The following is a 22301-nucleotide window of genomic DNA, read 5'->3' as shown; positions in this document are numbered from 1 at the left end:
CTGGGAAGCACCCAGCAGCCCTGTCTCCTGGTAACTGTTCCAGAAAACAACCCTTGAAAAAAATGAAATTGGAGGGTTGGTGACAGGAAAGGGATGACAGGAAGCACCACTGGGAGGGTTGAACCACTGTAGTCACCAGTGATGAGCAGCACCCCTGGGAGCCCCAGCACTGACAAAGGGGTCCAGAAGGGGAGCTGCAGTAGAAATCAAGCAAACCCTTCCCCTGCTAAAGTCATAAAGCCCAGGGGTGGTTCCAGGGACAGGCAGAGCGTGGGAAGCACAGGACATGGCCACCAGCAGCAAGGCAAAGGCACTGGGAGATCAGAGGTGCCACAACAACAGTTATTCATCACAGAAAAAAAAAACTTCTCACTCTTTTTTGTTTTGTATTGTTTTATTGAGAGGTGAAGCCAGTTCATCCTGACAAAGGTTCACAGCACAGCTCTGCCTGGGGGCTGCTTGCAGAGACACCAACAAGCGACATGGGATGGGAGGGAAGCACTCAGTGTCTGTGCCACGAGGGGCTGGTGGGCACCCAAACGGGCTCAGCACGTCACCCCAGCCCTGTGCCACCTCAGGGACATTGTGGCATCTGTGTGGGCTTCCCCACAGGCACTCAGCAGCAGGATCATCTCCTGGCAGACACAAACCAACTCACTCTGAGCACGACGGGTGTCAAATCAATCCCCACAGCAGAGATGCCAAGCTAAAAAAAATAAAAGGAAAAAAACCCAAAAGAAAGCAGGCAGCCATCTGCCAAACCAGCAATTTTCAGCTGGATTTTCAGAAACACTTCAGGCTTTTAAAACCAAGAGAGGAGAGAAAGCAAAACCACTCCTCTTCCACAAGCACAGAAAGCACTCAGATGAAGTGCAAAATTCTGATTTGACTTCAAAGGCATTTCTCCTGGCTAGTGACCCCCAAATCCTGGCACAACCCACTAGAAAGCCAGTGGGCAGTGCCATTTTGCTGCCAGATGATGGCATCCAGCCAGCTGGGGTGAGGTGCCGTGCTGGGGGAGCCCAGGGTGTCAGAGGGATGCTGAAAAACTGGTACTCATCCATTTGGAAGCAGGGAGAACAAGGAGGGAAGGAGGAGAGGAAAGGGAGAATAAACTTTACATCACTTGAAATCAGCAGGTTTTTTTTCATGCACTATATATGAAGTTAATGTATGTTACAATCTCTGTAATGGAAAAATACCACAGCTGTTATAGCCAGTAACACTTTTAAGGGCATGTGACTCCCAAGCCATCCAGGTGCTTTTGACAGTGTTACCCTGGGTTACTATAGCAACCCAAAGAGTTTTCCCATCTGATTTCTCCATTAACATTGGGATTTATATTTAATTTGTTTTCCTTTCCTTCAGCAAGAAGAGGTGAGAAGCAAGCGTGCACACAGGGCCAGGAGGTGCTCCTCCATGGGTGTCTCCAGGCCATACCAACACCAGCACCCAGGACCACAGCCAGTTGTGCTGAGACACTGCTGGAGCAGCAGTGCAAGCAGCCCCTGACATGCTGCAGGTGGGGAAAGGCACAGCCCCACTGCACTGCCAGGGAAGCAGCTGGGATGGTGCTCAGGGTGGCTCTGTTACGGGGTTCTCCAGTGTTCCCATGCCAGTCTGTCCCACTCTTGCCTTCCCGTGGGCAGCAAGACCGAGGGGCTCACGAGCTGAGCATCCCACGCAGCTCCTGGACAGAGGTGACAGGCAGGGAGCAGGTGAAGTTGCTGCAAATATAGGCAGTGGCTTTCCCATCCTTCCTCTCCAGGGATGCGAGGAAAGGCAGTTGGCGGTAGAGGAACCCAGTGCTGTCTCCATCTGCGACCATCAGCACCTGCCCAGAGAAGGAGCTGTGAGAGTCAGAGAGTGCAGCTGCTTCTTCCTGACCCACTGACGTGCTGAGGGCTGGCAGTGTCCCCACACACACTCTCCCAAAATGGGGACGGGAATGGGGAGCTGAAGGGACCCACTCAGCCCTCTGTCCCACAGTGGTCACATCCCTATAATGCAGGAAGAAGCATGGTGGATACGTGGCAGCTTTGCCTCCCTGAACCACACCAAACACTTGACACATCCTGAAGCACAGGGATCAGCACATCCCAGCCAAGCCAGCTCCTTGGGGACACCTGCCCAGCCCAGGAACAGCCCCAGAAACAAATGCAGCATTGCCCCATCCCACCTGCAGCCCAGTTCCTCCTGCCCTCCCCGTGCTTCCCAGAAAAACTCAGGCAGCAACGAGCAGTGGGTCAGGGGCTTTCCTGGCTGACACAGCAGCATCAGCCAGAGGTGATGACTGGGCTGCCAGGATAATTAGCTTTTCTGAAAGGGAAAATGTTGGTTAAAGCCTCAGGGCTTGCAGGCTAATCAGGAGAAAGGCCAGGAGCTGGCTGCAAGCCCAAGAGATGCAAAGGGTGAGCAAAAGGCTGTCCCCTTCCCAAGGTACAGAGGGAATATCCTGCTGCTGCACACAGCTCTCCCTTTCCTGCCCCAGTCCCAGCCCTGCATGTGTCTGCTGAGCATGGACACTTGCAACATGTCCCTGCTACTCACGCCAATGCCACCAAGGGATGCTGACACCAAATGCTGCCTCTCACAGCACACACATCTCCCACCATGGCACTGCATACCTGGCATGCAGCATCCTCTACAGCAGGGCCAGCAGAAGACCCAGCACTGACACCCAGAAACACCCACACAGCCTCACTCATGCCTGGCAGGGGCTGCCCACACCCTTGTGTCCCCAGGGGGAACCACATCCCCAAGTCCCTACCCTGGATAGTGGCTGCTGCAGTCCTGTCCTGTCCCTCATCACTCCACATCTGCTTGACCCAGCTCTGGCTCAGCCTGTCTCCCTGCCTGCCTCCTGCTCCCCCCAGCCTCCCCCCCTCTTCACCTCTGTCTGGAATTAATTCCATGACTGATTAATTACCAATTCATGTCCAATCTGAAATTCATTATTCATTTTTCTCACAAGCTCCCCAAGGTCCTCTCATGGGGTCAGGATGAAGGCAAGCGGCAGGCAAGCGCTCTGCAGCCAAGGAGATAATGGGATCCTTCATAATTACCCTAAAGACCATTAACAGGGCAGGGATGTATACCAGGAGCTGGGATCCAGCCCCAGAGCAGGGATCCAACTCCCTCTGCTCCCAGCAGCAGGACACCCACAGGAACAGTTATCAGCATCACCCCTACTTGAATCCCCACAGAGCTGCCTGCAGCAAAGGGCTATTCCAGACCCAGGGTCCATTTAAAATCACAACCTCAATGCAATTTTATCATCAGCATTTTGTTACAGCATGGATTTCAGGGTGAGGTTTGTAAGGAATTAATTACTGGAACGACCTAATTAATTGTGTTCCTGCACGCAAGCCTGGCCCCCAGCACCCTGCTGGCACGAAGGGAGTGGGGGCACAGGGGACACAGGGGACACAGGGGACACAGGGGACACAGGGGACACAGGGGACACAGGGGACACAGGGATGCTGCCCCAACTCCTTGGCAAAGGCAATTCCCAAATCAGCCATGTCCCTGGAGCATGTGACCCAGGGCTGCTCTGCTCAGGGCAGGAAGGAGAAGGGAAGGAGATCCAGGAGCAGCTGGAGGGGATGGAGGCAGGTGGGAACAGGAGCAGGCTTGTGTTTGACACAGCATGGAAAGAGGGATGGCTGCTGGGAGGCAATGGGCTGCTCCCAAAGGTAGTGCAACCCTCTGAGAACTGGGACTCTGCCCCCTTCCTCCCATCACCTCTGCAAGGTGAGGAGCCACTGCTACTGCCAGAGATCATGCTCCTATCACTCCTGCACACTCATGCCTGGGGAAGGACAGATATGTGTCCACAGGGCTGTGCTCTTCTGGAGGAGAGCTTTTCCCTCCTGCCACAATTCTTCTTCCAGGAAACAAACCCAAGCTGGAACAGCTTTGGCTCCATCCCATCATTGCAACATGAGGAATACCCAAGGGGCAAAGACAGCTAGGCTTCCACCCTGCCTGCTGCCAGCTTCCAGCTGCAGACTCTCACATGCCCCTCGCAGCACAGGGTCCCTGCAAGCAGCCCTGGCAGGCATGGCCATGGCTTCACTCTGCCATGGAAATATCCATCCAGAATACCCAGCCCTCATCTTCCTCCCTTCCTCAAAGGATGCAAAAGCTTGGGGTAGAAAGATCCTCCCCTGGGGAAGGAGCATCCCCACCAGCAAGACTTGTTACCAGCTTTGCAGGAGGGAGCCAGAATGCAGGGAAGAAGAGGACATGGCCATGCTATTTGTTCTGCTCAAGACCCCAAAACTGCCAGTGTGGGCTCAGGGGACCAAGGGCTGAACCAGCTGTTGGGCAGGTTATTAACAGTGGTGCTGGTCTCCTGCTCCTGGAAACTGGGTCACCCAGTGTCATCCTTCAAAGGGACAAGTGTGGGAATAGAGGCCTCACACACAAACAGGGACCTGTGTGGAACGAGGGCACTGCTGGATGGGTGATGGCAGAGGAAGGACAGAGAGCCTTGTGCCCCACTCGTGCCCCTTGGAATGTGTCCCTCCTCCTCCAGTGCTGGCATTGAACATGGCTGGGCACACAGGCAGAGGGTCAGGGGTGACATCCCCATGGGACATCCCCATCCCCAAGGAAGAGCAGAGGATCTTGTGCTGATGGTTCAGCTCTCCCCAGCTCATCCCAGCTGAGCTTACAGAGGCACAGTGGTGCTTTGGCCACAGCTCCCCACATACTGAGACTGAACACACCAGTCCCTGGCACCAGGAGCCAATGGCCAGGGATGAATCCAATCCAAACACTGAGCCCCTTCACTCGCAGCCTGTCCTATTTCCCTCAGCTCCACAGCTTTGCTGAGGTCAAAGCCATCATCCCCAAGGCAGGGACACCTCCCACCAAAGCTGATGGGCACCAGCTCTAGATGCAGCCAACTCCAGCCTGTGTGGGATGCACTGATACATTTCAAAGCAGGAATGAGGACAAGCAGAACCAGGCAGGAACCTTAATGCACAGCAACAGCTGCTGAATGGGACAAAAGCTTTGGGAAAAGTCAGGCTCCCCCAGCTGGTGGCACCCAGAACTAGAGTAAGGCACTGCCTCATCCCTTCCAAGGATGCAAGGGTGTCTCCAGGCAGCAGGTGACCCAGACACTGACTGGACCTGCACAGGACATGACACATCCACACTGGGCATGATACATTCACACAGGAATGAAAGGTTTCCCCTTGGGAAAGCACTGGATGCAGGCTGAGAGCAGTGCAAACAGCCAGCAGCAATAACAACCACTGCTGCAGCCACTTCTGGGCTGGGCTGCCCATGCTCTGTGCAGAGAGAGGGGTGCAGGGCTCAGCTGTGGCCCTGCTGGCTGTGCTTAGATATGAAAAGGACAGGATGCTTCCCAGAAGAGAGGCAGAACAGAGGAGGATGGGTGCAACAGCTGCACTGGGAGAAAGGATGAAGCACCAGCAGTGCAGGCAGCAGAGACCAGGGAAGGGCTGGCAGGCAGGAGGCACCCCTACCTTGTTCGGGCTGAAGACAGAGTGGATGCACTGCAACATCTCTTTGGTGTCTTCCCCTTGGGGGTCCCCACAGATGACGACCTGTTCAGGGGGAGGGTGGGTGGCAGGAGGGAGAAAACTGAGCTGTGACTGCACCCATGCCACTGCCAGCCCCAATTCCTACAGCAGGTCCTGCAGGGGACACTAAGCCCCAGCCCATACCTGTTTGAGGGTGTGATGGAAGACTGCAGTGGCCCGGGCCATCTCTGAGAGCGTTATTGGGATCTTCTGCAGCCTCTCAGAGAAGGCAGCCAAGATCTTCCCAGCTTTTTCCACCCAGTCCATATGACCAGAGTAACAAGCTGCTCGGAGCAGGTTTGTGACACTGACAGAGTTAGGGGTGGGCTCTGCTCCATCTTGGTCTGCAAAGGACATCTGCCATCAGGCCAGTGCCACACCACCATCTGCCATCAGCCCAGTCCTCCCACACCATGAACACATGGCCAGGTCCCTGAGCTCACCATCCTTGAGACGCAGGAGCAAGGAGGGATCGCCTGCCTCAGTGGAGAAATAAGCAAAGCCTTTGGGGTCCCAGAAGAGCTTGTCTTGCATGTGCTGGAGATGAAGAGCCCACTCCAGCCAGCTCTGCTCCAGAGAGGCTTCATACAGGTCAAAGAGTGCCTGGATGACAAAGACATAGTCCTCCAGGAAGCCCTGGATGGGCACAGCACTGCAGTGGCAGACAGGGAAGGAAAATCAGAATCTCTTAAGTGAGCAGCTTGGAAATGTTCTCCAACCCAGCAAAGCTCTGTTTACTGCTCTCTGCTACCCAAGGAGATGCCACCAAGCAAAGCAATGGCTGTGGCCATCACACAGCTCAGCCCCAGGGTTCTGTACAGGAGGGGAAGGCAGGAGAAGACATTTGCCAACATGAAAGATGAGGAACAGTAAAGGTTTGGACCTCAGTTCCTCCTCACTAGCCGGGGGACACTAATCCTTCCTGAACTGCACCAGAGCTCTATACAAAACAGCCTCCCATCCTCCCAGTTCAGTCCTGCCTGGAAGAGAGGACAGGGACTGCTGGGGGTCTGGGCAGCACCTGCAGGTGGCCAGTAAATCTGTGGACTCTCTGATATTCACCTCTGCTCCACAGAGTTGTCCTTGCCCCGGTAGCAGCTCCGCAGCAGCCTCCCACTTCCAGGGTCGAAAAGGTGTGTCCTCAGGAAGGCAGCTGCCTGTGCAGCCCTGCTCACGTACTCCTGCTCAGCCAGGGCAGCCCCAGCCTGGGCAAAGCCCGAGATCATCAGTCCTGTGGAGGCAGAGACAGCAGGACAGGTCAGGAGGTGCACACAGAACCAGTGAGAAGGTCACTGTCAGTCCTCTGAAGGATGCTCAATGTGAAGCTCATCCTCACAGCTGCCAGCAGGTCAGGTCTCAGCTCTTCTGCTTGGTCCCAATCACTAATAAAGTCACTCACTGTCACCAAAGAGACAGGCAGAGTACTGTAAGGACAGCAAGAGCTGAGCCTTCACTTGTGGGCAGATACAGGGCTCAAGACTATTCCAGTTTGCAGGATAACTCCATCCCATGCCAGCTCCAGACCCAAAGACCCAGGAGTTTACTGCTGGGAACAGAGCCTGGGATCCTGCAGTTACTCTCCAAGGCAGGACCCCTAGACAGATAGACACAGTGCTGTGATCCCTCACCCATGCAGCAGTAGGGATAGGTCTATGCCCACCAGGGAAGAGTAATGCTGCTCTCTGCTGGCAGCTGGGGAGGGAAATAAAGCCAGAACAGTATCCTGATGGTCCTAAGGCTTGCAGGTGTGGGGCTGCTTCCACACAGTCCCTGATCCCAGCCTACCCAGTGCCTCTGTGGGAGCTCTCCAGTCCCAGAAGAACTGGTTGCTACCAGGCCCTGGTGGGGGTCCAGCTAAGGCATGTGTCCCCAGGATGGAGCCACCTCTCACCATTCCATGCTGCCAGCATCTTGGTGTCCAGGTGTGGCCGTGGACGCTGTGCCCGGGCTGAGGACAGTCTCTGTCGGCATTCCTGCAGCAGGGCACTCAGCTGGACTGGCTTCAGCCCAAAGCGGGCGGCTGTCAGCTCCGGGGAGCAGCGGGCAATGAGGACGTTCTTTCCCTTCAGCTCCTGATGGGGGTCCTGAAAGGAAAGAGAGACACATTCTAGGACTGCCATCGGGCTGGGGAGGTGTTGGACTCCGAGTGTTTTGGGGCTGCTCTGCCATCCCTCCGTGCCTGTGGATGCAGGTCTCTCACAGTGCAATGGGCAAGTCTTTGCTCTCTCTCACCTTCATGGGGTCCACATTGCCGGCCTCTTCCACCCCATAGTGGTGCATGAAGACATCTGCCATGGTTGTCCCCTCTGTGGCCCCCTCCACAGGGTCAGGGAGGAGAGTCTGGAGCTCCTTGGCTGCCCACACACAGAAAGCACCTTCTCGCTTCTTTCCAGATGTGGTGGTTGGGTAGGAATCTGCATCTTCTGCACTATAGAAACCTCCTGCCTGGGAAAAGCGCAACACAGAGACCCTCCAGCTCCAGGACAGCACTTTCAGCCAGCTCACCATCACTGCAGGGCTAATGAGCCTCAGCAGTGCCCCAGACTGAGCTCAGCTGGGAGGGAAGGGAGGAAAAAACAGCCCCAAGCCACATGTCAGGGCAGGCAGGGTAAGTGGCTCCCTTTGGCTCAGCCCAGGGAAGAGCCTACCCGGTCACTCAGGTCCCGTGAGACATAGAGTAGAATGTCTCGGACAACATCAGCAAAGAATTCATCACCAGAGATCTGTAGGAGACAGAGGGTGGACATCAGTGTTACATGGGTGGGGGCAAGAGACACAGCAAGATATGGTGAGAGATTTCAATTTGAGGACTTGGCAAAGGAGCATTTGAAAGTCCAAGGATTTTAAATGAGGGATGAATTCAGAGTACGACCTTCAATGGAAATCTCCTATCTGTGAATACTGCATATCTATGAAGGGCAGTGGAGAGCAATGCTGGAGTTACACCAAGGTCAAAGGCCAGCAGCATTATTTGCTGACACACAAAGACCAGCCCAGAGGCTGTTTCCTCCCCCATAATGCCCAAAGCCCTGGGGTGACACTGTCACAGGTTTGTGCAGCACTTCTGGATAAACAACAGCAGATGAAGGGGAGCGTTGGATTGCTCCATACCCATAGGATGGGGAGTATCCTGGAGAACAGGCTTTGAAGCTGCTCCCCAAACCAGGCCAGTCCTCACAGCCTGTAGAAGTGGGAGCTGCTCAAAGGGATGCCAGAGCTGTACCTGGAAGGCTCTGCTGTACATGACTGCCAGCTGCCCCTGGTCATAGAGCATCTTCTCAAAGTGAGGGACGTGCCAGTGCTGGTCAGTGGAGTAGCGGTGAAAGCCCTGCAGAGACCATGTGAAGATGTCTCTACCCCACACCTCCTGGATAGGGGCTTACCCCCAAAGATTTACTCCTACCTGACCAATGTGGTCATGGATGCCCCCATGGGCCATCATCTTGAGGGTGTGCAGAGCCATCTGCAGTGCCCGGGCACCTTCTGGAGTGGTTTGGTGCAGGGCCCAGTACGTGAACAGGAAATTCAAATTCACTGAAACACAGGGAGAAAACAGCAGGCTGTGGGGTGGGCTCTGCCCCCACGGTGCTCTCTGCCCCACAGAAGGTCTCAGCAGCAGAGACCAGACTGACCTGGGGTGGGGAACTTGGGGGATTTGGAAAAGCCACCATAGTCCTCATCATAGGATCTGGAGAGCTGCTGGAAACAGGTGTTCATCACCTCTTTGGCTGGTGGAGGTGACTCCTGGCCCTGCACAAGGATCTCTGATGTGTGTCGCAGTGCTTCCAGAATCCTCTGGCTGCTCTCCAACAGGGCATCTTTGTTCTCCTTCCACTAAAATGCAAGGTGAAAGAAACAGTTCTTGCCTTGTACCAGTCCAAACCACACCTCCAGTTCTCAATCACCCACCCCAAATCAGCTCAATCCCACTTCTAGCCAAGACAAAGCTCTGGCATGTTCTCTGGTCTACTCTTTCTCACATCTGAATCTCCTAACCCAGTCACCCTTCAAGCCCAGCCAATTTCCCTCTGTCCCCTTTGGTTCAGCCCTGCCTGCTACACCATTCCTGCCCCACACCTGCTCTGCGATCCGCAGCAGCACAGTCCGAAAACCAACACGATGAACTCCATCCTCAGGAGGGAAATACGTCCCCCCAGCAAAGGGCTTGAGGTCTGGGGTCAGCCAGACACTCATGGGCCAACCACCTCCACCACTGGTGGCCTGAAAGACAAAACACATGTGCACCAAGGTCAGTCAAAAGGCACCTGCTCTGTGCCATTCCAGCACATCCAAGAGCCTCACTCAAAGACAGATGTCTGCTTCTGCCCACCCTTGTGACCCATCCAGACCACCCCATACCCTGGTTCCGCTTGCCTGAGGAACATGACAAGGAACAACACCCTGAGGGAGCCAGTCAAAGCCTCCTGGGGCCTGCCCACACCTCCCTCACCTGCACAAAGGTCATGTACACTTTGTCCACATCTGGCCGCTCCTCACGATCCACTTTGATGCACACAAAGTGCTCGTTCATGATCTCCCCAATCTCCTTGCTCTTGAAGGACTCCTCCTCCATGACATGGCACCAGTGGCAGGTGGAGTAGCCAACTGCAAACAAGCTCAGGTGGGTGAGGAATGGTCCTTTGCAGGGAGCAGGAAACATGTGATGGGGACAACACTCAAGAGATGGGGACCCTTGCTATGGGCAACAACTGCTGCCTCCCTGGACAAGAGATGGAGGAGAAACGTCTCCTGACCTCTCCAGCTCTTGCTCCTAAATACTGGCCAAGGACTCTGGTCCTGCATGTAGCCCATTTTCAGAGAGAGCTACTCCAGCACTTGGTCCTCTCTTGCTTGGAGGCCATCCATACCTACATGGCTACTCACATACCAGCTTGGGATGCAGCTCAGCTTATCTGATCATCTACTGACCAACACGTGGGGACATGAAATATGCCTTGTTTCTGGTTACCTGACAGGAATATCAGCTTATTTTCTGTCTTTGCTTTATCAAAGGCTTCCTGACCCCAAGGGTACCTGTGGAGGGAAGACAAGAGTCCCTCAACCCCATGGGCAAAAGGAGAGGAGGAGGAGGGGGGAAAGGCCTCCCATTTCTCTTACCAATCCACAGGGTTGTGGGCGTGCTGCAGGAGGTATGGGGACTTCTCGTTAATCAGGCGGTTGGTGTGAAGAGGGATGCTGGGGGGGCTGGGTGTCCCTGCTGTGGCCATGGCTGCAATCCCCGTCAGAAACGTGTACCTGTGACACCAAACAGGCTCAGGGAGTCCCTGCTCACCACAGCAAAGCTCAGCCTCTGCACAGAGCCATGACAGAGCAGTATGCTGTACCCCAGGCCAAGCTGCTGCTCCCCACGCCGAGGGAACCGCTCTCAGCCCCAGCCCTGGGGAGCTCAGTCCACCCCAATGCTCACCCCCCAAGGACCTTACAGGTCCTCCCCACTCACTGGAGGCTCAGGGGAGGTTGTTCTCCAGGTTGGCACACCCCACCCACAATGGGGTGAGGGCCATTCCCAGGGCTGCCTCCCACCAGCCCACTTTGGGGGCACACTCAACAGCTGTAAAGACAGGAGCAGCATCTGTGCTTCTTCACCTGCGTGTCCTCAGAGAGAACAATCCCTCCGAGGGGAAAATTCCCTCCCGTGGGGTGGGCGCGGGCAGGGGGGGCACAGGCTCTTTATGGCGAGGGGAGCGAGGAGCAGGAGGGGAGCAGGGAGATCCCTCTGCTGCTGGGGAGATGCAGGGTTTGGGAACGGGGATGCAGGAGGGGTGCAGGAGGGATGCAGGAGGGATGCAGAGCTGGGGTGCAGGAGGGGTGCAGGAGGGATGCAGGAGGGATGCAGGAGGGGTGCAGGAGGGATGCAGGAGGGATGCAGAGCTGGGATGCAGGAGGGGTGCAGGAGGTATGCAGGAGGGATGCAGGAGGGGTGCAGGAGGGATGCAGGAGGGGTGCAGGAGGGGTGCAGGAGGGGTGCAGGAGGGGTGCAGGAGGGGTGCAGGAGGGGTGCAGGAGGTATGCAGGAGGGATGCAGGAGGGGTGCAGGAGGGATGCAGAGCTGGGATGCAGGAGGGATGCAGGAGGGATGCAGGAGGGATGCAGAGCTGGGATGCAGGAGGGATGCAGGAGGGGTGCAGGAGGGATGCAGGAGGGATGCAGAGCTGGGATGCAGGAGGGATGCAGGAGGGATGCAGGAGGGATGCAGGAGGGATGCAGGAGGGATGCAGGAGGGATGCAGGAGGGATGCAGGAGGGATGCAGGAGGGATGCAGGAGGGGTGCAGGAGGGATGCAGGAGGGATGCAGGAGGGATGCAGGAGGGGTGCAGGCGGTGGGAAAGGGGTGCAGAACGGGTGTTCTGAGGATGTGAAGTCGTGCAGGGGCTCCGGTAGTGCGAGGAGGATTTAGAGAGGATGTCGGGGAAGGCAGGAGAAGTGTACGGGTGGGGAAAGGCTATCGGGGGGACTCAGGAAGGTGCAGGGAATATCTACAGGAGCTGCAGGAGGGGTACAGGGCGTTGCAAGAATTCAGAGGACGCAGGCGCTGCAGCGAGGACGCGGCGGCACAGGAGAGGTGCGGGGAGGATTCACAGCGTGGAGGGGAAGCGGTGATGCCCCAGCGGGGTTGGGGGAGAGCGCAGCCACCGCGTCCAGAGCCGGAGCCGCCCCCCCGACCCCTCCGGTACCTGCGGGCGTAGCGCAGCGGCACCGCCAACATGGCGGCAGCTCCTGGGCTCCGCCCCGTTACCGGCCTGGCCCCGCCCCGCTACCGGCCTGGCCCCGCCCCGTTACCGGCCTGGCCCCGCCCTGTTACCGGCCTGGCCCCGCCCCGTCACCGGCCTGGCCCCGCCCCGTTACCGGCCTGGCCCAGCCCCGTTACCGGCCTGGCCCCGCCCCGTTACCGGCCTGGCCCCGCCCCGTCACCGGCCTGGCCCCGCCCCAGCCCATGAACAGCCCAATCACCGGCCCCGCTGAAGCCCCGCCCCCACCACAGCCCCGCCCTCATTGAGACCCTGCCCCTCCCGGTCCCGGTCCCGGTCCCGGCCCGTTGGCGGCCCACCCCCGTTACCGCCCGGCGGCCCCACAGCGTGCTCGCTCAGCGCGTTTATCCCTGTTCGGGGCACGGACAGGCGCACACCGGGTCGCTCAGCGCAGTTTATTGTCGCACGGGCACCCGCAGCCGCCGCAGCGCCTCAGCACCGCCGGCCCCGCCCCTGGAGCGGCGCCCGGCAGCGGGCGAGGGGCGGCGGGACGGGGTGAGGGGGAGCAGCCAAAGGAGGGCGAACTCCGCGGGGTGGGAGGACCCGCGGCTTCCACCCCCGGCCCCGCGCTGCCCCACGTCCCCGCGGTCCTGGGGCAGAGCCCCACCGTGCCGGGCGTCCATCCGGCAAGCGGGCCCCGTGCGCCCGGCCGGCCCCACTGAGCGGAGCCCCCTCACACGGCCCTTGCTGAGGCCTCCGCCACGGCCCCTCACGGGGGAAGGGGGTTCCCTCCTGCCCGTCAAGCACCGGGGCTCATGCTGGCTGCCCCCCAGCCAGCCCCACCGTGGCCCCCCACACTGGCCCTCGCAGGGGAAGGGGTCCCCTGCTGCCCATTAAAGCAGGGGGGCTCATGCTGGCTGCCCCCCACAGTGGGCACGGGGACGGGGCTGGCTGGGGGCACCCTCCCGTGCCGCTTAGCAAACCCCCAAAAGTCTTGGTGGAAGGAAAGATCGGGGCGATTGTAACAGCTGGGGAAGGGGTGAAAGTCCACATGTCCAGAGGCTTCAGAGGAAGGGGTTGAGCCCCCCGGGTGCGGACGGCGGGGCCGGGGGGCCGCTCAGCGGCAGTAAAGGCTGCGGCAAGCTGCTGGGGAGTTCGGGGAAGGTGCCGGCCTGCGGAAAGGCACTGGCGGAGGCGGGGAGGGCGGCGGTGGCAGCGGGGACACTGCTGAGGGGCAGCGGCAGGGATGCGCTGTAGGTCATGGAATTGGCGGGGTGGCCGGCGGGCAGGCCAGGCACTGGAGAGCTGGTCCGCATCTGGTTCAGGGTCGGCTTGGGCTGCTCGGAGAGGCTGAAGGGGTTGGTGGGGGACGGCGTGCTCAGACCTAGCAAGAAGATGGGATGTGTCAGGACTGCCAGGCCACCCCAGCCCTTCTCCTCCTCCTCCTTCTCTTTCTCCCCTGCCCACCACTTGCCCAGCCCAGGGAAGCCCTCGGCCAGCAGTCCTGCAGCACCTACCCGAGAGAAAGGGGTTGCGGGTCTTGGAGGCTGGAGTGGGTGCGACCAGGGAGTCCAGGTTGACCAGGGAGGAGGCGGCGGGGCCAAGGAAGGCCTCGGGGGTTTTACAGTCCTTCCGCTCCTTGCCAGATTCAGGCAGGGAGTCAGCCAGGTTGGCAAGGTCAAAGCTCTTTGCACCGTCCTGCCTGGTGCTGGGGAACAGGTCGCCAAAGGGGTCAGGCTCTGGGATGGAGGGAGCGGAGATGACACGTGAGCCAGCTGGGAGACACCAAGGGTGACAGCATCCTCCCTTGCCACCAGGGTGGCTGACAACACACCTCACCCCAGGTCACAGTGCGACACAGTGGGGCTGAGCCTGTGGCATGGTCTGCCCAAGTGTCCCCCAAGCCATCACGGGAGACAGCAGAGCTGGGGACACAGGTACATGCAGAGACTTGGGCTGCTCCCTCAGCTGTGGGTCAGACTGACACCACAGCACGTGCCCACAGAAAGAAGTTCTGCCCACGCCAGAAAGCAGCTCCATACACCCTGACCAGCCCTAGAACTTCCTCCCTGCCACATGCAGGGACAGGTCACCATCCCCACCTGCCCACTCCCAGCTCTTACCCACAGGGCTGCTGGACTTGGCCAAGGAGGATGGCTGTGAGGGCTCCTGCTCCGACGGCTCAGGCGGCTTTGCAAATGGGTCAAAAGCGTTCCCCCCTGGAGCTGGGAGGAAGAGGGGACACTCAAGGAGGGGAGCAAGCAGGGAGGTGGGAGGCAGGAGATGGAAGGGCAGGAGAGAGGCAGGGGTTGCTGCCTGCAAGGAGAAAGAGAAGAGGGGGTGCAGTGTAGGGCATGGGGTTGGGGGTCAGGAATGTGCACTCAGGGAAGGCTTAGATGAACTAGATCATGGGATCATTGCAGACCAAGACACCCCTACTGCTCACAGCCATATTACCCCTTTCCCAGCCCCAGCAAGGACAGGTCTGCAGGAATGCTTTAGCAACCAGCACACCCCCCTGCCCCAGGTCCTGCAACCCTCACCAGGGACCAAAACTGGGGGCAACACATGCAGGACCTGCATGAGGCTGGAGGAAACACCAAGGAGGAACCGAGAGTGTCGCTGAGCTTTGAAACACAGGCTGGTTCTACAATGGTTTCACCATCCACAACGTGGCAGCTGTGACCAGCAACAGTCCTGTCTGGTCCTGGCAGGCTGTACAGGGGTCATTTGGGTTGAACAAACAGATATCACTAATGGGACACAGCATCATCTTGCTGCTGGAGGGGTGTGGGGCTGCCATCCACTCCCACGGGATGGTTCTATTAACTGCCTTGTTAATTAAAGCAGCCTATTCTGTACAAAGATAAAGACTAAAAGTTCCTTTAAGTCTTCAGGATGCTGAGGGGTGAGCAGAAGTCCTGCTGAGGGTCAGGAGGGTGGGGAGAGGGTGTTTAGGGAGCTGGTTGAAGGAGGAAGAGGGGAGAACCCGGAGATGCCCACTTGCAGGAGGGTAGTGATGGTCAAGGCTGTCCTCAATCCTCAGCAAAGCCAAAAGGTCCACTGAGCCTCTTACCAGGGGTTGGAGGCTGTTCGGGCACAGCAGCCCAAGGGTCAGGAGCTGGAGCAGAACTGGAGCCCTGGGGGGCTGGGGGGGATGCTGTTCCCCAGGGGTCTGCAGGAGGAAAGCCAGAAGACATGGGCGCCTTCCCCCAGGGGTCAGAAGCTGCAGTGGTGCTGTGGGGAAAGTCCCAGGGCCCAGCAGAGGTCTGCTGGGATGAGGTGCTCGCTTGGGAGAGGGGCTCCCCACCAGGGTCTGGGACTGGCACCCAGGGATCTGCTGTACCGGTCCAGGCAGAAGCCACCAGCTCCACTTTGGGTTTCATATCTGGAAAAAAAGGGAAACCGTGGAAGAGGGGAACAATGCAGAGCACAGAGGAATGCTGAGTGGTGGGGATGTGGCATGGGGACCATGGCTTCCAGCAGTACCACCTGGGTGTGTTAACACAGTAGGCAGCAGAGGGAGAAGAAGGCAGAGGTCCTCACTGTTGAGCTCCTGGGGACTGGGGAGGAACAGAGGCAAGGGACAACCTTCTGCCACTGTCCCAAATTTTGGCAGCCTGCAAGTTTTCCTCACCTGGCATATCCCATGGGTCAGCAGATGTGTGGCTGGAGGGGGCTGGTGCGGGCCCAAATATATCTGCCAGCTCCAGAATAGAGGACTGCAGACAGAAAGGGAATAAAGAGGTGAGAGGAGCCTGGGGCAGACCTTCAGGATCACCCCTGTGTGGCCACCCAGCCTCCAGTGCTGTACCTGGCTTTTCTTCATCTTATCTTCTTCTTGCTCTTCGTCCCTGCCTGGGGCAGTCTCCTCCACCGGTCGCTGCTGCAGGGAGTTCTCCCCTTGCCAAGTCCTCACTTCCTGTGGGGACAAGGGATGGGGCCTGTGAGCTCAGCAACCCTGCAGCCAGCACCTTCTCCAGGAGACACACCCAGCACAGGAGCTGCCACCCAAAAAGTCCCAGCATCTGAGCAGACAGCTCCTCCAGGGCCAAGCCCCCCAGGAGAGCACTCAGCAGACAGCCCGGAGCAGCAAAAGCAAAGCGGGCACCGGAGCAAGTGATGTTTCGGGCTCTGGTGCCACAGAGAGAAGACCAAGTGCAAGGAGAGCAGAGTGCCAGGACTGCAGGACACAGGTACCTTCTTGTGCTCCTCTTTGCTCAGCGCGAGCGCGAGCTGCAATTGCCTTTCTTCGTCTGTACTGGAAAGTGGAGGAAGTGGCTTCTGGCAACAGAGGAAATTGGGTGACATTTCAGCTTGCCCTCAGCTTGCAGGACTTCTTGGAGGCTGTCCCTCATCTTGCCACTGCCATTCCTGCAGCCCCTTTCCTGCCTGCACAGCACCTGTGCCCATCCAGCTGGCCTTGCCTGCAGACCCCCCAGCCCAGTGTCCCTGTGCTTTCTAACCAGCTCCTGCTCAGCTTCCCTGCAGCCCCTGCCCAGCTCCTTCCTCAATCCTATCACCTGCTGCTGGATTTAAGGCTGGGATGACTCTAAATCAGGCAGTCAGCATCTCCTCTGAGAGGTTTCTGGGGACTCTGATGCAGTCAGTGAAGGAGAGGGATTGAGTAAGGCATCCCTGGCAGCCTGCTGGGGAAGAGCGTTTGTGACACTGACCAATCTCAGTTTGGGATTCCTGCCAGCCCCACACCTAAACCCGAGTAGGGGAAGAGGCTGTCTCTGTACCACCATGGTGGCCCTGATCACTGCCCCATGGCACTTTTCCAGCAGTGTGGAGGAGACTCACAGGGGCTGGGAATGAGTACCCTGGTGGGGGTGTGCACGTGTCGACACCCATACATGTGTGCACATCCATGTGCAGCCCAGATGGACTCCAACAAACAGGCAACACTTTCCAGAGTGTTTCTACAGTGCTCATTGGAGCAGCGGGAGGAGGCTATAAATACTCCAGTTTCAGGACAAAAATAGGGATATACACTCTGCTCTGCCTCCAAAAGAACCTCCATCAGGCAGGAAAGACTGGCAGCAACAAGCACCATCTCCAGAGCACATCCCCTGCCCTGGCAGGACTGAGCTCATGGTGCTGAGTGCCAGCTCCAGGGGATGCCCACCAGTCCAGCCATGTAGCTCCTTGGTCCCCATGTCCCTGTGACTTGGCATTCTGGCTGTACCCACAGGCTCATGCACACCATGCCAGCTGGCTTCCAGGGAGCCAATAATCCATCCTTGGTGGAAGAGGGGACAGCAGATAGGCGAGGGCACAGCCTGAGGTGGCATCACACTGGGCACAACAGCTCACTTGCTTGATTCCTCCTGGGGCTGTCTCCCAGTGCTCCTTCCAGCCCAGTTTGAAAGGACCAGACAGCGGGACACAGCACCTGTGTGCAGTGAGCCCCCAGCCACAGGGATGCTGCTGGCCCTGTGTCCACACAACCTGCTGGACAAGGCTTTGCCTCCTAAAACCTCTGTGGGTAGGTGAGAGAAATGGGAGAGCTTAGACCACAAGTCCTTGGCAGAAGAGGGCAGCCAGGTTGGGGGATAGGGGTTGGGGTAAATGCAGGAGACCCCCCCAAGTTCACCCTGGGGTCTGGGAGGCTGGACAGATCCTAGCTTGGTGCTGTCCTCTCTAATATGAGAACAGGGAGCAGGGGCAGCCCATGCCTCCATTGCCCGCTGGCCATTTTGGATGCCAGACACAACGCGAGCAGCCTGGTGCAGCTGCAGGTACATGCACCAGCCTCAGGCAGCCCCCAAAATCCTGCCTCTTCCCAGGGAACTGACCCACTGTGTTCACAGGTAAGGCAAGGTACAGGGAGATGCCTCACGCCCCAGGACAGGCAGGGTCACTCTACCTTCTCTGCCTCCTCCCGACTCATGGCCAGTGCCAGCTGCAGCTGCAGTTCCTCCTCTCCTGTCGTCTGGGGCCGCGCTTGCTCCAGGTCAGAGGCAAACCGTGGGGATGAGGATGATGCTGGGAGATAAAAGAGGGAAAGGAAAGGGAGTGGCATCAGTACTGAGGTATTTTGGGGGAGCACATCAGCAGTTTCCAGGCCTCTGTCGCAATGCCCAGCCTCCCCAGGAGATGTAGCCACACATTAGAGCTCCCTACATCAAACAAGCCATGAGTTTAAGGCTGGAGGCACCATCAGCTGCCACTGCTGCTGGGGTTTACCACTGGCAAACCTCTGCCCTATGGTGCAGGATGGGCTTCAGCACCACAATCCCAAAAGGTGCAGAAGAATGACGGGCACCAAGCAGGTGCAAACCAAATGCAACACCTGCCTCCCCTGAGCGAGCCGTCAGTAACACTCACAGTTGAATGAGGAGGGTGAGCCCCGTGTCCGGCTGTAATCTTCACCGTAGGGTGACGCCCGGCGGCCGTAGGTGACCTGGTGGCTGCCGCTGCCCATGCCCTCCAGGGCCATGCGCTCCTTGGTCTGCAGCGCGTGTGCCCGCTCCTGCTTCAGCCGCTCCTCGTCCTTCAGCAGCGCCATCACCTGCTTCACCTTCTCCCGGATGTTGATGCCCTGGTCCTTGCCGTCACGGTCCACATACTGGAAGTCCTTCAGCGTCTGGATGGTGTAGAGGTTCTCCCGGCACTGGTGGGTCACCTTCTCGGAGCCGGTTTTGATGAGGTAGTCCAGGAGGGTGAGGGCTTTGTAGACGTGACGCCAGTTCTTGCCGCTGTCGTTCAGCCGCCGCCAGATCATGCCCATGACCTCGGCGAAAGCCACCGTGTTGAAGGTGAGGTCGGCGATCTCGGACATGAGGGAGCTGGGAGGTCCCCAGGGGTCATTGGAGGTGGCCTCCCGCACCTTGATCTCCGCCTCTGAGTAGTTGTGCACGATGTTCTTCACCTGCCGGCGCAGCGCCGAGGTGGTCATGGCTGTGTGGTGCCGGAGACCTGCTGCTGGCAGGCAGGAATGGTGGAGAAGGGATGAGTGAGCACGGCCACAGCCTCACCAGCGCCTGCAGCAGGGAACAGTGACACAGAGATCTCAGCATCACACCAACCACCAAGACCCATCCCCAGAGCCCTTGGTTGGCACCAGGGGCACCCCTCAAGGTGGATGTGACCATCGTAGGGGTATCAGGTGCACCCTGCCAGGCTGCCACAGCTCACCAGCTCAGACACACAGGACACTCAAGGGGAAAAAAAATCTCATGGCAAGTGATACCCAGCATTGCAGAGCCACCACAAGTTTTGACTCTGGATTCAGCAACATTTGGAGATTCTACCCTGCACTTCTGCTTCTAAAAGTAACCTCTGAAAATGGCAGCTCACTCCTCCAGGTCCTGTCTGCCTCACCTCCACTGTCCTGGCGAAGCTGATTTCAGAGCCTCCCAGCCCTCCCCTGCAGGGAGGAGGACAGGAGGTACAGCAGCTCCCCTGTACCTCCAGATGCCCTACCTGCAGCTGCACACAGCTTCTCCCATCAGCCCTAGGCTCGCAGTGCTGTCAAGGCTGCATCATGCAAACCCAAAACCTCGCCATGAGTCAGAGCCTATCGCGACTCACTAGTGCTGGCAGCTGCTCAGGCAGATTTTCCCAGCAAATTCGGTAATTTTGCTCCTGCAAGAGGCTGGCAAATTCAGGGTGCTAACAGCCAGCACCAGGTCAGCCAGCAGGACAGATAATGCAATGCCCCTCTCACTAAAACCCCGAGCTATCTGAGCCTCCTCTGGGCTCAGACACAGGGGCTGCAAGGGCTGGCATGGTCAGAGCTGCCCTGGTACCTCCCCACGGGCAATGCCTGTCCTTGGGATGCACCACACTGATACAGATGCAGTGATGTGGGGCAGCCTGGACCTGTCTTCACATGGCATCACAACCCTGTGCCCTGCTCCATGCTGGTCCTAAATCCTCACGTTGTCCCTGCATGGTGAGAAGACACTGCTCACCCTCATTTTCTCAGAAGGCCAAGCTGAGGGAGAGGCAGAGGCTGCCTGGAGCTGCCTTGCCCTCGGTAGGGCTGCACCACAGGTCTGGGGAGCTGAGCTGCTCCCAGAGCCCTCACTGCAGCTGTGACAAAACTCACTGGCAATTTTTCCCCCATCCAAGACAACACAAGTGAGCAGAGGAATATCTCCCCCACACAGCAGTCTGCAGACAGTGATTATCAGTGTGCATCCCATCACCCATCTCGGGTGCCGGTAGCTCCCTGGACTGCAGCTGCTGCACCATACCCAGCCCTCTCCCAGCTCAGGAGACTGCTCCATCCCACCAGAGCTGGGCCAGGGCCATGCTGATGTGCCCACAGGCCCTGCACAGCACCCACCACGCTCCCACACAACCTGTGTGACCAGTCCAGCACCTCCTGCTCCTGTGGGCCAGCAGCAGTGGGCCAGGAGCCCCACAGCTCCACCAGCAACACCTCCCATGAGTCAGAGAGGAGCCTGGCACCGCCACGCTCGTGGTGAACGAAGTTTCTCTCCAGATGCTTCCCTGTACCGATTCCCTTTCACAATGCAGCCCGTCAGCATGGCCTTTGGATCCCTCCAGGAGAGCCCATGGTGCAGACAGCCAGGCCACAGCCTGCCTGGCACAGAAACGCCTCCAGGACAAGGGCAGCAACACAGCAAAGTCCTCCAGGACTTGGCTGCACGCTCTGCTTTCCACCAACACCCAGGTGGACATAAATTCACGTTTTCCAAAGGTGTGACCAGCCTGGAAAGCACCAGCAAGCACACGGGCAGTGTGAGGAGAAGGCAGGATAGTTCTTTCTCCCTCCAACAGGTTTCCTAGCTGGACAAACCCAGGTCCAATGACAGGCTCCAGGCATTGCTCATCCTGGCCAGAAACCTGACCCCAGCTGGACTTTGCCCGCCATGAGATGGCCTGGGAAGCTGAATGGAAAGAGATGGGGAGCATGGGCTAGGGCAGGGATGAGAGGAACGTAATCAGGGCTGGGAGCTGCCAGCGGGGTTAAGAGCTGTGGGTTTATCAAACACAATATCATGCCCCCCCCTCCCTGGAATATAAAGGGAGTGAAACAGAAGCCGTGTGGGAGATAAGGCGGCAGCACCCAGCAGCTCATATGGAATTACTGCAGTGACCTTGACCAAGACGTGGCCAGGTGGGAGAAGGACACGGCTGCGGGGCTGGGTCCCCATGGCCTGCGGGCGGCGGGGGGCGAGGAGCAGCGGCCTGGAGGGGGAGCGGCAGGGATGGGGGGCTGCGAGTCGGGAGGGGGGAAAGTATCCGGCGAGGGGAGGGGGATTACAGCTCCATCCTTAATCAGGTGCAGGGCTGAGAGGAGCAGCGACCGCCACGGGTGGGGAGCGGCGGGGAACGGCTCCCGCAGCCGCCGCGGGGGCCCGAGCCCGGCCCGGGAGGCGGCACGGCATCACGCTGCCCGCCGGGGCCCGGCATCCCCCGCAGCCCGCGGTGCTCCGGCGCCCAGAACCTTCCTCCTCCTCCTCCTCCTCCCTCTCCCCCCAGCGCAGCCCGGAGCCGGGGGCGCGCAGCCCCGGTTACCTGGCGGTGCCGGTGAGCGCGGGCTGGAGGCGGCCGCAGCCGCCCGCTCCTGCTGCGCGCCGCGAGTTGCCGGGCTGGCTGGGCAGGTCCCGGCGGCAGGTCCCGGCGGCAGGTCCCGGCTTAACCCCTTCGGGACTGCCCGGGCACCGGCAGAGGCGCTCAGGCCCCCGCGGTGCGGTGCGGAGCGGCGCGGTGCGGTACCCAGCCCCTGCCCCGCTGCATGCGGGAGGCGGGGATGCTGTAAATGCTCAGTCACTGCCCCTTCCCTGGCAGCCAGCCAGGCGCTGCTCGCTGCTGCCTGCGCGCCTGTATTCCCTTTTTTTTTCCCCTCCTCCCCCCATTATTTTTAGACAGAAATCCGCGTCCCTGGGCGCGGAAGAAGCTCCGAGGCATGTCGACGCTCCCCACCACGCAGCTCCCTCTCTGCTACCCAAGGCCACGCTCGCAATTTGGGTTCTTTTTTTTTTTTCCTTTTTTTTTTTTTTTTTTTTTTTTTTTTTTCCTGGGATCTAAATTTGGAGCGGGTTCTTCCCCT

General features: G+C 58.6%; 2 protein-coding genes across 13 annotated transcripts; both read right to left on the bottom strand.

Moving 5' to 3' along the window:
• Positions 1–375: 375 nt before the first annotated feature.
• Positions 376–12783, bottom strand: SPATA20 (spermatogenesis associated 20). Of its 11 annotated transcripts, none has more exons than XM_086857139.1 (17): positions 12628–12768; positions 11020–11130; positions 10677–10814; positions 10528–10592; positions 10009–10163; positions 9636–9779; positions 9191–9392; positions 8962–9092; positions 8782–8886; positions 8207–8281; positions 7791–8003; positions 7450–7642; positions 6621–6789; positions 6002–6210; positions 5703–5902; positions 5502–5582; positions 376–1834 (listed from the first exon to the last, which is right to left on the bottom strand). In XM_086857139.1, the coding sequence occupies exons 3-17, from the start codon at positions 10784–10786 to the stop codon at positions 1664–1666; spliced, it is 2223 nt and encodes a 740-aa protein (XP_086713265.1). In that variant the 5' UTR covers positions 10787–10814; positions 11020–11130; positions 12628–12768; the 3' UTR covers positions 376–1663. The 11 variants fall into 11 exon arrangements, with proteins under 11 accessions (XP_086713265.1, XP_086713263.1, XP_086713258.1 ...); XM_086857137.1 differs by lacking the exon at positions 12628–12768 and adding an exon at positions 12382–12423; XM_086857132.1 differs by lacking the exons at positions 11020–11130; positions 12628–12768 and adding exons at positions 11166–11371; positions 11630–12375.
• EPN3 (epsin 3) lies at positions 12710–21995 on the bottom strand. 2 transcript variants are annotated; one of them, XM_086857153.1, is made up of 10 exons: positions 21767–21894; positions 18602–19257; positions 18141–18259; positions 16469–16552; positions 16083–16190; positions 15906–15990; positions 15345–15656; positions 14392–14493; positions 13786–14007; positions 12710–13652 (listed from the first exon to the last, which is right to left on the bottom strand). In XM_086857153.1, exons 2-10 carry the CDS (start codon positions 19170–19172, stop codon positions 13333–13335), a joined length of 1923 nt encoding a protein of 640 aa, XP_086713279.1. In that variant the 5' UTR covers positions 19173–19257; positions 21767–21894; the 3' UTR covers positions 12710–13332. The 2 variants fall into 2 exon arrangements, with proteins under 2 accessions (XP_086713279.1, XP_086713281.1); XM_086857155.1 differs by lacking the exon at positions 16469–16552 and having other exon boundaries at positions 21767–21995.
• Between the last annotated feature and the right edge of the window lie 306 nt (positions 21996–22301).

This window comes from Cyanistes caeruleus, chromosome 19 (genome assembly GCF_971803275.1).
Source record: "Cyanistes caeruleus chromosome 19, bCyaCae1.hap1.1, whole genome shotgun sequence".
In the NCBI taxonomy this organism is placed as follows: Eukaryota; Metazoa; Chordata; class Aves; order Passeriformes; family Paridae; genus Cyanistes; species Cyanistes caeruleus.
The sequence above is the reverse complement of the archived record's forward strand: the minus strand, read 5'-3'. Positions and strand labels throughout refer to the sequence as shown.

Bases quoted from the DNA above. Each gene is read 5' to 3' on its own strand.
- SPATA20 (XM_086857131.1), bottom strand. From the start codon at position 12,285: ATGTTGGCGGTGCCGCTGCGCTACGCCCGCAG. The intron at 9,780-10,008 runs GTGAGGGAGGTG...TTTGTCTTTCAG, and splicing joins TGTACATGACCTTTGTGCAG to GCCACCAGTGGTGGAGGTGG. The intron at 6,790-7,449 runs GTGAGAGGTGGC...CTGCCTCCACAG, and splicing joins GATGCTGGCAGCATGGAATG to GACTGATGATCTCGGGCTTT.
- EPN3 (XM_086857153.1), bottom strand. From the start codon at position 19,172: ATGACCACCTCGGCGCTGCGCCGGCAGGTGAAGAACATCGTGCACAAC. The intron at 16,553-18,140 runs GTAGAGTGACCC...CTCTGTTGCCAG, and splicing joins GTCGGGAGGAGGCAGAGAAG to AAGCCACTTCCTCCACTTTC. The intron at 15,991-16,082 runs GTACAGCACTGG...TTCTGTCTGCAG, and splicing joins ATAAGATGAAGAAAAGCCAG to TCCTCTATTCTGGAGCTGGC.